This window comes from Heterodontus francisci, chromosome 4, assembly GCF_036365525.1.
Source record: "Heterodontus francisci isolate sHetFra1 chromosome 4, sHetFra1.hap1, whole genome shotgun sequence".
Classification (NCBI taxonomy): Eukaryota; Metazoa; Chordata; class Chondrichthyes; order Heterodontiformes; family Heterodontidae; genus Heterodontus; species Heterodontus francisci.
In genome coordinates this window covers 154,878,692-154,893,638 of record NC_090374.1, presented here as the reverse complement: position 1 = coordinate 154,893,638, position 14,947 = coordinate 154,878,692, and the positions used below count along the sequence as shown (strand labels likewise).

General features: G+C 51.0%; 1 protein-coding gene across 7 annotated transcripts in view; it reads left to right on the top strand.

The window, feature by feature from the left end:
* Window positions 1-14,947, top strand: part of LOC137369340 (inorganic pyrophosphatase-like) — a 76,429-nt gene that overhangs the window by 13,557 nt on the left and 47,925 nt on the right. For 2 of the 7 annotated variants that reach the window (XM_068030404.1, XM_068030403.1), the window contains exons 3-4: window positions 3,440-3,493; window positions 12,142-12,261. The exons of 2 other annotated variants lie outside the window; for them this stretch is intronic. In XM_068030404.1, coding sequence (XP_067886505.1) covers window positions 3,440-3,493; window positions 12,142-12,261 — 174 coding nt within the window. Of the gene's footprint in view, window positions 1-3,439; window positions 3,494-12,141; window positions 12,322-14,947 lie in introns of all 7 variants that reach the window. 3 more of the 7 variants (XM_068030402.1, XM_068030401.1, XM_068030405.1) reach the window with 2 other exon arrangements.

The window sequence follows — 14,947 nt, the reverse complement described above, 5'->3', positions numbered from 1 at the left end:
TACTTCAATTATTCTAATAGTCTAAGATTGTAATAGTGTAAAGGGCTGAAAGTTGGAATTGTTTCTGAAGTGTATTCAGGAAAATTTTCTTCATCAGTATATTTTTGGCCCGACGAGGAAGGAGGCATTGCTGGATCTGGTTCTGGGGAATGAGGTGGATCAAGTATTGTTTAGGGAACAGTAAGATTTAGGATAGCCATAGAAAAGGACAACGAGCAACCTAGCGTCGAAATACCTATTTGGAAGAGGGCCAATTTCAGTGGGGTGAGAACTGATCTGTCCTGGGCAAATTGGAATCAAAGATTGGCAGGCAGAACTGTAAAGGGACAATGGGCTGCCTTTAAAGATGAGATGGTTCAGATACAGTCTAGGTACATTCCCACGAGAGGGAAAGGTAGGGCAAGCAAAGCCAGAGCTCCCTGAATGACAGAAGAGATGAAGAGTAACATATAAGCAGTAGAAGGGAGCATGTCAGGTTGGTAATACAAGTGAGAACCAGCCTGACTATAGAAAGTTCAGAAGGTAAGTGAAAAAGAAATGAGAAGCTAAGAGAGAGCATGAGAAGAGGCTAGCAGCTAACATAAAAAGCAATTCAAAAGTCTTCTATAAGTATATAAATAGTAAGAGGGTAGTGAGTGTAGGGGTGGGGCTGATTAGGGAGCAAAAAGGGGATTTACGCATGGAGGCAGAAGGAATGGCTGAGGTACTAAATGAGTGCCTTGCATCTGTCTTTACCAAGGAAGAAGATACTCCCAAAGTTGTAGTGAAAGAGGAGGTAATTGAGATGCTGAATGGACTAAAAATTGATTTTTTAAAAAAGGTATTAGAAAGGCTAGCTGTACTAAGAGATAATTAGTCACCAGGATTGAATGGGATGCATCCGAGGACACTGAGGGAAGTAAGGGTGGAAATTGCAGAGTTACTGGCCATAATCTTCCAATCCTCCTTAGATACGGGTTGATGTCAGAGGACTGGAGAAATATAAATCTTGCATCCTTGTTCAAAAAGGGTCTAAGGATACACCCAGCAACAAGAGGCCAACCAGTTTAACCTGGGTGGTGGGAAAGCTTTTAGAGATGATAATCTGGGACAAAGTTAACAATCACTTGGACAAGTGTGGATTAATTAGGGAAAGCCAGCACAGATTTCTTAAAGGCAAATCGCATTTAACTAACTTGATTGAGTTTTTTGATGATGTATCGGAGATCGTTGATGAGTGTCATGTCAGTGATGTGGTGTACATGGACTTCCAAAAGGGGTTTGATAAAGTGCCACATAATAAACTTGCCAGAAAAGTTGAAGCCTATGGAATAAAAGGAAAAGTGGCAGCATACGTATGAAGTTAGCTGAGTGACAGGAAACAGAGAGTAGTGGCGAACGGATATATTTTGGACTGGAGGAAGGTATGCAGTGTGGATCAGGGTCAATACGAGGACCACTGCTTTTCTTGATCTATATTAATGACCTAAACTTGGGTGTGGAGGGCACAATTTTAAAATTTATGGATGATACAAAACTTGGAAGTATCGTGAACCGTGAGGAGAATAGTGATACACTTCAAAAGGACAGAAACAGGATGGTGAAATGCGCAGACATGCGGCAGATTAAATTTGGTGCAGAGATGTGTGAAGTGATATATTTTGGTAGGAAGAACAAGGAGAGGCAATAAAAAGTAAAATATACAATTCTAAAGGGGGTGCCAGAACAGAATGGGTATATGTGCATAAATCATTGGAGGTGGCAGGGAGTGGCTCAAAGTGCATAGGGGAACCTGGGCTTTATAAATAGAGGGGGCATAGAGTACAAAAGCAAAGAAGTTATGAGGAACTTTTATAAAAGTCTGGTTCACCCACAACTGGAGTATTGTGTCCAGTTCTGGGCACTGCACTTTAGGAAGATTGTGAAGGCTTTAGAGAGGGTTTTATGAGATTGGCTCCAGGGATGAGAGACTTCAGTTATGTAGATAGATTAGAAATGCTGGGGTTGTTCTTCTTTGAGAAGAGAAGGTTGAAAGAAGATTTGATAGAGGTGTTCAGAGTGCAGAAATCACATCTGAGCACACCCAGTCCCCACCTCCAAATCACAGCATCAGTTTGGTGACAAGAACTTAGCCTCAGAACTCAAGTGTATCTTTTTCCTTCCCAAGCCACTCTGTACACTCCTCACCTTTCTCCCCCCTCCATTCTCTTCGCTCCCTCATTTCACTTTTCCTTCTCGATTCTCCCCTTCCTTTTTTCACTGCTCCCTTTCTCCTCTCCTTACCTCTTCCTTCCCGCCCCCTCGCGCGCTCTCCCTCCCGCCCCCTCGCGCGCTCTCCCTCCCGCCCCCTCGCGCGCTCTCCCTCCCTCCCTCCCCCTCGCGCGCTCTCCCTCCCTCCCTCCCCCTCGCGCGCTCTCCCTCCCTCCCTCCCTCCCCCTCCCTCCCTCCCTCCCCCCCTCCCTCCCCCTCCCTCCCTCCCCCCCTCCCCCTCCCTCCCTCCCCCCCTCCCCCCTCCCCCTCCCTCCCTCCCCCCCTCCCCCCCTCCCCCTCCCTCCCTCCCTCCCTCCCCCTCCCTCCCTCCCTCCCTCCCCCTCCCTCCCTCCCTCCCTCTCCCTCCCTCCCTCCCCCTCGCGCGCTCTCCCTCCCTCCCTCCCTCCCCCTCGCGCGCGCTCTCCCCTCCCTCCCCCTCGCGCGCTCTCCCTCCCTCCCTCCCCGTCGCGCGCTCTCCCTCCCTCCCCTTCGCGCGCTCTCCCTCCCTCCCTCCCTCCCTCCCCCTCGCGCGCAGCTCTCCCTCCCTCCCCCTCGCGCGCGCTCTCCCTCCCTCCCCCTCGCGCGCTCTCCCTCCCTCCCCCTCGCGCGCTCTCCCTCCCTCCCCCTCGCGCGCTCTCTTCTACCCCACTTGGCAATTCCCTCACTCTCTCCTCCCCCACTGCAGCACCCCCATTTTCCCTTCCCCTCCCCCACTAGCCTACTCTCCCATTCCCCCTTTGCCCCTCCGCCTCTCCTATTCCCCTTCATCCCTCGCCCCCCACTCCTCCTTGACCCTCCCCACTTGCCCCCTCTCCCCCACCCCCACCCTTCTTTCCTTCAACATAGCATTCATCTAGCTAACAAAATAACAGTTGCTTGTTTTTATCCCATCCAGAACATCCCAAATAGTATCAAAAACATGTTGGTTGCAGAATTCTCATTGGAACGCTATTTGTGGTGGTTTAAAAAAAATCCTGGGCTGTTTTTGCAAATGGTGATTAATCAGATACAGTATCCTTTTTTATTTGGCTTTTTTAAAGGTAATTACAGATATCCAGTCATAACCCAGGGCTGTTGGACCACACACACACAAACACAAACACCAACAGCTGGTTTTGCTCTGAATTACAGCTTTGAATTAAAGCATGCGATGTACATCATGAATGAAGATTATGCACTGCTGTTGTTCAGATGTTGCATTCTTTTACAGGCCCTGTTTAATATGGTTGTAGAAGTGCCTCGTTGGACAAATGCTAAGATGGAGGTGGGTTCTTATGGTTTACAGGCTTCTGTAAAATATGCAGTATTTGGATCAATAGGGCAAAGCAGCCCTCTCCCCTGTCCTCTCCACCCTCACCTCCAATAATAAGTGCAAGGAGCTCATGGACTTCTTTGTCACTAAGATTGAGACCATCCAATCAGCTGCCTCTGCACGTCCTCCTTTCCACTAGTCAACCTGACCAAACATCCTCCAGTGCTTCTCTTCCCCCCACGCACCACCCCCCCCCCCCCCCCCCGTCCTGGCCCTGAACTCACATCTTTCTCAAGTTTCTCTCCTATCTCCCCTCATGCCGTCTCTGAGCTCATCTTATCCATCAGACCTATCTTCTGCACCCTCAATCCTATTCGTACCAAACTGCTGACCATCCAATTTCCCCTCCTGGTCCCCATGTTAGTCGATATTGTTAATAGTTCTCTCTCTTCAGGTGTCTTCAGAGGTCCCTCTCTGCTTTAAATCCTCCATCATCTCACCTCTCCTCAAAAAACCAACCTTTGTCCCAACTGCCTTGCAAACAGCCAACCCATCTCCAACCTCCCTTTCCTTCCAAATTCCTTGAATGTGTTCTCCCATCTGTTCCCATCTGTCCCAGAACTCCATGTTTGAATCCCTCCAATCAGGTTTCCACCCCGTCACAATATGTCTCTTGCATCCCTTGTGACTATGACAAAGGTACACTTTCCCTCCTTGTTGTTTTCGACCTGTTTGCAGCCTTTGACACAGTTGACCAGATCATTCGCCTCTAACACCTCTCCATTGTCATCCAGCTGGATGGGACTGCTCTCATCTGGTTCCATTTTTGTCTATCTAATCGTAGCCAGAGTATCAGCTGCAATGGCTTCTCTTCTCACCGCTGCACTGTTACCTCTGGTGTCCCCTGAGGATCGATCCTTGGCCCCCTTATTGCTCATCTACATGCTGTTCTTATGCAATATCATCCAAAATTATGGTGTTAGTTTTCACATGTACACTGACAACACCCAGCTCTACCTCACCACCTCCTCTCTCAAGTCCTCCAATGTTCCTATATTATTAGATTGCCTGTCCGACATCCAGTACTGGATGAGCAGTAATTTCCTCCAATTAAATATTGGGAAGACTGAAGCCATTGTTTTTGATCCCCACTCCAAACTCTGTTCCCTCACTACAAATTCCATCCCTCTCCCTGGCAACAGTCTGAGATGAGCTGCCGACCTTATATTTATGCCATCACTAAGTTTGCCTATTTCCACCGCCATAATATCGCCTGACTTTGTCCTTGTCTCAGCTTATCTGCTGCTGAAACCTTCATGCCTTCGTTACCTTTTGACTTGACTATTCCAATGCACTGCTCTTTGGTCTCCTCTGTGCTACCCTATGTAAACTTGAGGTCATCCAAAACTCTGCTGCCCGTGTCCTAACTCGCACCAAGTCTCATTCATGTATCATCTCTCTGCTCACTGACCGACATTGGCTTCCAGTCAAGCAACATCGTGATTTTAAAATTCTTATCTTTGTTTTCAAATCCATCCATGGCCTCACCCCCTCCCTATCTCTGTAATCTCCTCCAACCCCACAACCCTCCAAGATATCTGTGCTGCTGTAATTCTAGCCTCTTGTACATCCCTGATTTTAATTGCTCCACCAGTGGTGGCCATGCCTTCAGTTGCTTAGGCCCTACCCTCCCTACACCACTCTACACCTCTCTGCCTCATCATCTTCCTTTAAGATACTCCTTAAAACCTACCTCTTTGGCCAAGCTTTTGGTCATCTGATCTAATGTCTCCTTGTGTGGCTCGCTCCTATTTTGTTTTATAATGCTCCTGGGAAGCACCATGGAATGTTCTATTATGTTAAAGGTGCTATATAAATATATGTTGTTGTTGATTCAATGAAAACTGGTGTTCATCTTGCTATTCAAAGAATCCATAAGGAAATTGAACCAACAGAGATATGGAATACAATCATGGAATCTAAAACACAGAACGAGGCCATTTGGCCCATCGTGCCTGTGCTGGCTCTTTGAAAGAGCTGTCCAATTAGTCCTAATTCCATGCTCTTTCTCCATAACCCTGCAAATTTTTCCTTTTCAAATATTTAGCAAATTGCCCTTTGAAAGCTACTATTGAATCTGCTTCCAACACCTTTTCAAGCAGTGCATTCCATATCATAACATTTTGCTGTGTAAAACAATTTCCTCCCGTCTCTTTTCTTTTTTTGCTGTATTGAGAATCATTTCTTTTCTTTAAAAAAAGCCACTCCTTGCTTGACAGTTTGTGATCAGTTTCAAACCTCCAGTTTGAAAACAAATTTTGCACTACAGCCCTAAATGTTGTCGGAATTTGTGTCCACCAGCAACATTCTGTTTTGATAAGAGCAAAGCTATTTTAATTTTCGAACAAATTCCCATTCACATAGGGCCCTTCAAACTGACAATGCAACAGTTCCTGAATTGAATATGTAATTGTCCTTTCAAATATATAAAATAGAAATACACTCCAAACGGCTGGTTCAGAACAGAGGTCATCCAACCTTTTCGCGTGGAGGCCACATTACCATTTTTGTCTTGCAAAGGGGCTGGTGAGACAATTTTGGAAAGATAAAGGCATTAAGAATTTATTTTGCTATTAAAACAACAACAAGTGTGCATTTTGTGAAGAAGCTTAAATGAGAAGATAAATTAATTGACTTTTTTTTCCCATCACTGTGTTGGACACTGATTAGTGAGATACCTGGCATTTTTTTGCTTGCACAAGTAGTCACTGTTTGCCCACACACTTGTAGTGAGGCGGATAGATGTCCACCTGTCAGGAGTGATCTTGATCACTCTCTGTCCCTTTCTCTCTGTCTGTCTCGCCCTGTGCTCCCCCATACTCTGTGTTGTTCCCCCCGTTTTGTTCCCCCCGTTTTGTTCCCCCGTGTTGTTCCCCCCCGTGTTGTTCCCCCCCGTGTTGTTCCCCCCCGTGTTGTTCCCCCCCGTGTTGTTCCCCCCCGTGTTGTTCCCCCCCGTGTTGTTCCCCCCCGTGTTGTTCCCCCCCCGTGTTGTTCCCCCCCCCGTGTTGTTCCCCCCCCCGTGTTGTTCCCCCCCCCGTGTTGTTCCCCCCCCCGTGTTGTTCCCCCCCCGTGTTGTTCCCCCCCCCGTGTTGTTCCCCCCCCCGTGTTGTTCCCCCCCCCCGTGTTGTTCCCCCCCCGTGTTGTTCCCCCCCCGTGTTGTTCCCCCCCCGTGTTGTTCCCCCCCGTGTTGTTCCCCCCCGTGTTGTTCCCCCCCGTGTTGTTCCCCCCCGTGTTGTTCCCCCCCCGTGTTGTTCCCCCCCCGTGTTGTTCCCCCCCCGTGTTGTTCCCCCCCCGTGTTGTTCCCCCCCCGTGTTGTTCCCCCCCCCGTGTTGTTCCCCCCCCGTGTTGTTCCCCCCCCGTGTTGTTCCCCCCCCGTGTTGTTCCCCCCCCCGTGTTGTTCCCCCCCCGTGTTGTTCCCCCCCCCGTGTTGTTCCCCCCCCGTGTTGTTCCCCCCCCGTGTTGTTCCCCCCCCGTGTTGTTCCCCCCCCGTGTTGTTCCCCCCCCGTGTTGTTCCCCCCCGTGTTGTTCCCCCCCCGTGTTGTTCCCCCCCCCGTGTTGTTCCCCCCCCCGTGTTGTTCCCCCCCCCGTGTTGTTCCCCCCCCGTGTTGTTCCCCCCCCGTGTTGTTCCCCCCCCGTGTTGTTCCCCCCCCGTGTTGTTCCCCCCCCGTGTTGTTCCCCCCCCCCCGTGTTGTTCCCCCCCCCCGTGTTGTTCCCCCCCCCCGTGTTGTTCCCCCCCCCGTGTTGTTCCCCCCCCCGTGTTGTCACCCCCCCCCCCAGTGCTGTCACCCCCCCCCCCAGTGCTGTCACCCCCCCCAGTGCTGTCACCCCCCCCCCAGTGCTGTCACCCCCCCCCAGTGCTGTCACCCCCCCCCAGTGCTGTCACCCCCCCCCAGTGCTGTCACCCCCCCCCAGTGCTGTCACCCCCCCCCCAGTGCTGTCACCCCCCCCCAGTGCTGTCACCCCCCCCAGTGCTGTCACCCCCCCCCCAGTGCTGTCACCCCCCCCCCAGTGCTGTCACACCCCCCCCCCAGTGCTGTCACCCCCCCCCCCCCCAGTGCTGTCACCCCCCCCCAGTGCTGTCACCCCCCCCCAGTGCTGTCACCCCCCCCCCCAGTGCTGTCACCCCCCCCCCAGTGCTGTCACCCCCCCCCAGTGCTGTCACCCCCCCCCCCAGTGCTGTCACCCCCCCCCAGTGCTGTCACCCCCCCCCCCAGTGCTGTCACCCCCCCCCAGTGCTGTCACCCCCCCCCCCCAGTGCTGTCACCCCCCCCAGTGCTGTCACCCCCCCCCAGTGCTGTCACCCCCCCCCCAGTGCTGTCACCCCCCCCCCAGTGCTGTCACCCCCCCCCCAGTGCTGTCACCCCCCCCCCCCAGTGCTGTCACCCCCCCCCCCAGTGCTGTCACCCCCCCCCCCCAGTGCTGTCACCCCCCCCCCAGTGCTGTCACCCCCCCCCCCCAGTGCTGTCACCCCCCCCCCCCAGTGCTGTCACCCCCCCCCCAGTGCTGTCACCCCCCCCCCAGTGCTGTCACCCCCCCCCCAGTGCTGTCACCCCCCCCCCCAGTGCTGTCACCCCCCCCCCCCAGTGCTGTCACCCCCCCCCCCAGTGCTGTCACCCCCCCCCCCCAGTGCTGTCACCCCCCCCCCCAGTGCTGTCACCCCCCCCCCAGTGCTGTCACCCCCCCCCAGTGCTGTCACCCCCCCCCCCCCAGTGCTGTCACCCCCCCCCCAGTGCTGTCACCCCCCCCCCAGTGCTGTCACCCCCCCCCCAGTGCTGTCACCCCCCCCCAGTGCTGTCACCCCCCCCCAGTGCTGTCACCCCCCCCCAGTGCTGTCACCCCCCCCCAGTGCTGTCACCCCCCCCCAGTGCTGTCACCCCCCCCCCAGTGCTGTCACCCCCCCCCAGTGCTGTCACCCCCCCCCAGTGCTGTCACCCCCCCCCAGTGCTGTCACCCCCCCCCAGTGCTGTCACCCCCCCCCAGTGCTGTCACCCCCCCCCCAGTGCTGTCACCCCCCCCCCCAGTGCTGTCACCCCCCCCCAGTGCTGTCACCCCCCCCAGTGCTGTCACCCCCCCCCAGTGCTGTCACCCCCCCCCCAGTGCTGTCACCCCCCCCAGTGCTGTCACCCCCCCCAGTGCTGTCACCCCCCCCAGTGCTGTCACCCCCCCCAGTGCTGTCACCCCCCCCAGTGCTGTCACCCCCCCCAGTGCTGTCACCCCCCCCCAGTGCTGTCACCCCCCCCCAGTGCTGTCACCCCCCCCCAGTGCTGTCACCCCCCCCCAGTGCTGTCACCCCCCCCAGTGCTGTCACCCCCCCCAGTGCTGTCACCCCCCCAGTGCTGTCACCCCCCCAGTGCTGTCACCCCCCCAGTGCTGTCACCCCCCCAGTGCTGTCACCCCCCAGTGCTGTCACCCCCCCCAGTGCTGTCACCCCCCCCCCAGTGCTGTCACCCCCCCCCCCAGTGCTGTCACCCCCCCCCCCAGTGCTGTCACCCCCCCCCCAGTGCTGTCACCCCCCCCCCCCCAGTGCTGTCACCCCCCCCCCAGTGCTGTCACCTCCCCCAGTGCTGTCACCCCCCCCAGTGCTGTCACCCCCCCCAGTGCTGTCACCCCCCCCAGTGCTGTCACCCCCCCAGTGCTGTCACCCCCCCCAGTGCTGTCACCCCCCCCAGTGCTGTCACCCCCCCCCAGTGCTGTCACCCCCCCCCAGTTCTGTCACCCCCCCCCAGTTCTGTCACCCCCCCCCAGTTCTGTCACCCCCCCCAGTGCTGTCCACCCCCCCCCAGTGCTGTCACCCCCCCCAGTGCTGTCACCCCCCCCAGTGCTGTCACCCCCCCCAGTGCTGTCACCCCCCCCAGTGCTGTCACCCCCCCCCAGTGCTGTCACCCCCCCCAGTGCTGTCACCCCCCCCCAGTGCTGTCACCCCCCCCAGTGCTGTCACCCCCCCCAGTGCTGTCACCCCCCCCCAGTGCTGTCACCCCCCCCCAGTGCTGTCACCCCCCAGTGCTGTCACCCCCCCCAGTGCTCTCCCGCGCCCCCCTTCTGTATTGTTCCCCCCCCGTTCTGTGTTATTCCAAACACCCCCCGCCCCCGTTCTGTGTTATTCCACCCCCCTTCTCTGTTGTTCCCCACTTCTGTGTTCTGTTGCCTCCACCCATGTTGCTCCGCCCTCCCCCACCGTGCCGTCCTCACTCTCTGTGACTCCCTCTTTTTCTCTCTCCCCCCTCTTTCTCTCTCTCCTGTCTCTGTCTCTCTGTCGCTCCCTGATAGTTGCAAGGAGAGGAGTGCTCAGCACAGCAGCTTTGTTATTGGTCAGTTATTTTAAAAAAACATCTCACTGTCAGTTTCACAGCTGACAGGTGCTTGGAGCGGGAACAGTGGTTTCCTATCTTCGGACAGATTTGGGGTTTTCCAGTGGGTCCTGACTTTCTTTTAAAAGCCTGCCAGAAAACCCTGAATCTGTCCGAAGTTGGGAAACCGCTATTCCATGTCAGCAACTAACAGCGCGATGTTTTAAAAAGCCAGTCTAAAAGAAGTCATCCATGGAAAATTTCTCATTTCTGAAATACATCCGTGGGCCAGATGGAAAACTTTGGCAGGCTGGATCCTGGCCCGTGAGCCGCATGTTAACAACCCTCTCATAGAATATTGCTCAGAATATCATTTTTGTTGGTTTTGGATTGCCACTAGTGATTTTGAGTATCTAATGCCTGCCTGTGTTAACGCAGCTTTAGTTGAATAATTTGGAATGTGCTACAAAAGCTAATCACCAGAAAGAAAGAGTTTGCATTTATATAACACCTTTCACATCCTCAAGTCACCCTAAATCTTTTCAGGCCAATGATGTCGTTCTGAAGTGTGGTAACTATTATAATGTAAACAAATGTGCTGGCCAATTTATGTACAACACCCCATAAATAACAATGAGATGAGGACCAGATAATGTTTTCAGTGGTATAAAAGCAAAATACTGTGGATGCTGGAAATCTGAAATAGAAACAAGAAATGCTGGAACCACTCAGCAGGTCTGGCAGCATCTGTGGAAAGAGAAGCAGAGTTAACGTTTCGGGTCAGTGACCCTTCATCGGAACTGACAAATATTAGAAAAGTCACAGGTTATAAGCAAGTGAGGTGGGGGTGGGGCAAGAGGTAACAAAGGAGGTCTAGATTGGACCAGGCCGCATAGCTGACCAAAAGGTCACGGAGCAAAGGCAAACAATATATTAATGGTGTGTTGAAAGACAAAGCATTAGTACAAATTAGGTGTTAATGAACTGAATATTGAACAGCAGCAAGTGCAAACCTGAAAAAAAGTGAGTAAGCAAACTGAACAAACTAAGATGAAATGAAATAAATACAAAAAAAAATTGTAAAAAATGTAAAAAAGAATGTAAAAAGAAAGAAGAAAAAAATCACTAAAAATGAAAGTAAAATGGGGGGCTGTCATGCTCTGAAATTATTGAACTCAATGTTCAGTCCGGCAGGCTGTAGTGTGCCTAATCGGTAGATGAGATGCTGTTCCTCGAGCTTGCATTGATGTTCACTGGAACACTGCAGCAATCCCAGGACAGAGATGTGAGCATGAGAGCAGGGGGAGTGTTGAAATGGCAAACAACCGGAAGCTCAGGGTCCTGCTTGCGAACTGAGCGGAGATGTTCTGCAAAGCGGTCACCCAGTCTGTGCTTGGTCTCCCCAATGTAGAGGAGACTGCTCACAGTGTGGTCTCCTCTACATTGGGGAGACCAAGCGCAGACTGGGTGACCGCTTTGCGGAACATCTCCGCTCAGTCCGCAAGCAGGACCCTGAGCTTCCGGTTGCTTGCCATTTCAATACTCCCCCCTGCTCTCATGCTCACATCTCTGTCCTGGGATTGCTGCAGTGTTCCAGTGAACATCAATGCAAGCTCGAGGAACAGCATCTCATCTACCGATTAGGCACACTACAGCCTGCCGGACTGAACATTGAGTTCAATAATTTCAGAGCATGACAGCCCCCCATTTTACTTTCATTTTTAGTGATTTTTTTCTTCTTTCTTTTTACATTCTTTTTTACATTTTTTACAATTTTTTTTTTGCATTTATTTCATTTCATCTAAGTTTGTTCAGTTTACTTTTTTTCAGGTTTGCACTTGCTGCTGTTCAATATTCAGTTCATTAACACCTAATTTGTACTAATGCTTTGTCTTTCAACACACCATTAACATATTGTTTGCCTTTGCTCCGTGACCTTTTGGTCAGCTATGCGGCCTGGTTCAATCTAGACCTCCTTTGTTACCTCTTGCCCCACCCCCACCTCACTTGCTTTATAACCTGTGACTTTTCTAATATTTGTCAGTTCCGATGAAGGGTCACTGACCCGAAACGTTAACTCTGCTTCTCTTTCCACAGATGCTGCCAGACCTGCTGAGTGGTTCCAGCATTTCTTGTTTTTATTTAATGTTTTCAGTGGTGTTTGCTGGCCAGAGAGAACTCCCTGTTCTTCTTTGAATTGTGCCTTGGGATCTTTTATGTCCTTCTGAGCAAGCAGACAGGAAAGTCATAAAAATACTTTTCCATTCCCAGAACTTTTTTCATTACGTAGTTGTAACATCTTATCTTTTCCAGATTGCTACAAACCTCCCTCTAAACCCAATCAAGCATGATATGAAAAAGGGACAAGTGCGTTATGTAGCGAATATGTTTCCTCACAAGGGATACATCTGGAACTATGGAGCATTGCCACAGGTTAAGAATGGTGCAACTTTGAGAATTTCTCTTCAGATACTTAGTTTTGTTGTTTATTCGGTAATTACTGTTTTGGAGCTTCATAGAATAAATGCTGCAGCTGATGTGGTACTGAGCCATGCAGACAGGAAAGGACCAGGTTTGACCATAGGACTATTTTGAGTTAGTTGTATTGTAATTGGCCCATGTTTCCCTCAGCTAAAGGGAGAAAATCTGCAGGTTTCCTGCTCCTGATTATTAAGTGGCCACTGGTGTGAAATAATTGTGTGTGGTAGTCTTGCCCTCACTATAATCTTCCTTGGTTCTTTGAACTTAGCTTATCTTTCATAAATGTTGCTCTCATCCTGCTTACCTCCTTTTTAGAACTATGGTTTGGATATTTCATTTTTAAAAATTATTCCATATGCTTTATAGTCTAGCCCTGCAGGGTTCCCCTATTGAAAGAAAACTCAGGGGCTTGGGTAGTTTATTTTGCAAAGTGGTACTATGGAAGATCAGACAATTGTCAGTCAGTGTCAAACACACCAGAGTATGAAACTCCTGAGAGATTTAGTGATTTCCTCATTCTGGATATTGTGTCTTTTCTGAAGGTTATACAGAGGGTGAACCATGTTTAAGAAATGAAGATGATCAAAGCAAAAATGGTGATTCAATTTTTTTCCTTACATTAGTAATTTTCTCTTGTGTGCACACTGCACACTGTTACGACCAGGTGAGAAAGGTGTCTAGGGGTCTGTTACTATCTTCACATGGACTTATTGTAGCAGGGTTTAATTTTAAACACACTGTGTTTTGAGCTCCCCCTTTGTGAATCCTTATTCACAACTTTCCAATTAAAAGGCAAATAAATGAGCACAAACAGGCTTTCTTTGGTTTAAAGAAGAAAGATGAAATTTATTAAATCTTAAACTTAACCTCTAATACAATTAATGCCTACGGATATACGATACACCCACGCTGGCATGCACACACGATACACAGATGCAAATAGGGGCAGAAAAGAGCAGAAGCAAAGATAAGTAGAACAGCTTGAGGCAATATCTTGTTACTCTTTCTTGGGCTCACTGTAGTCCTTAATTGAAGATATAGTCTTGCGCTTCGTTGGGGCCCAGTATTATTTGTAAACCTTGTTCACGTAGGAGATTTTTCTCTCTCTGAGTTTACGTGTCTTCAATCGTTTCAGTTCCCTGAGAGATGAGCAGGCTGGAGAGGGGAGGTCTTCTCAAACCAGGAGCCCGGAGCTTTCTGCGTTCGAATCCTTTGCTGGAAGTTCAAATCTCAACAGCCAGCTTGTCATGTGACTAAAACTGGTCTGACGACTTCTGTGTATTGGGGAAGCAACAACTGGGTCCCTTTTGATCTAACACTGCTAGTACTATGCGAATGTCCTTCCAGTCGGGGTCTTGCAATTTTAGGTTTTATTGTTCATGTGGTGAAATAATGTGTGCCTCAGTCTTGGCAGGTGGGGGGGTTTCCCTGACACCTCCACACCCAGGGGAATGAAATGCGATTTGAAGATAAACGGCGCATGTCATTACAGAGTTTGAGAGAAATATAAGATACAGAAAGGAAAAACATGCATTTCTCTCATTCATTTCCATTCATTCACAATCTTAAAGCTCTAGGGGTCTGTTAAAATTGGTTTTTTCTGGGTGTCAGGACTGCTTTACAAAAATTTTTGACTTCAGGGAATGGGTGGTTCCCTTTTCCTCTGACTGTGGGAGAGGAGTCTTTGTTACTCTCCCCTTTGTTCTCTGGGACTCTCCTACTTGCAGGTATTTGTGCAGACTTCACTGCACAATCCTGTGTCACTTCGACTAGGTGAGACATCACCCTCAGGTTTCTGTGCCCCCTAGAGGTCTCTCTTTGTCTCTGCAGGTTCCTGTAAATGCTGCTAGCAACTCTGGTGGGGTGCTTCTAGAGTCTGCATTTACATAGGTGGATGTGAGGTCTAACCTTTCACATTTTTTGGGGTTGGTTGACCGGACAGTAGGTGTTTTCATCCAGGATTCTTCCCAGACATCCTTTAATCTGCCCTCTTGGTCACTTTTTCCCTTTCTCTTTCTAAACTTTTGCCAGCCGTGTGCCTGCCTGTCCCCTTTTGTTCTCGGTGGGGGTCCCTTACAGTTCACCAGCCCTCTGCTGGAGGGTCCTCCTAACACTGATACAGGACTTAGGGGTACAGGTTTCACTGTAGGTTGGGGGGTTTCTCTTCAACCTGGCACATGTGGCAACTCCAGCAGTATTCCACCACATCTTTGTGGAGTTTTGGCCAGTCAAGCTGCTGTCTTTTGCAGGCTTCGGTCTTTCGTATACCGGCATGTACAGCTACGGTAGTCTCGTGGGCCCTTCTTAATATTTCTCCCCGGTACCTCTGCGGCCAAATTAACTGGTGAACCACTGTCCACTCCTTGCCCTCAGGTCTGTGAGGAGAATTCTATTTCCTCAACAGGACCACATTCTTTAAATGGTAGCTGTCAGGGATTCCCTCTGCTTCACTTTCAGACTGGGCAGCCTGGGCTAACTCTTGCAATACTGGGTCGGATCGCTGAGCCTCAGCTAGGAAAAATCTATTTAATACATTCCTAGGGTCTCCTAACTTTCCAAAGAAATTCTCGAACATGCAGACCTCATGGTCATCTGCCTGTAGTGCCAATGCAGTCTCCTTGGGGGAGCTGGTTTGATC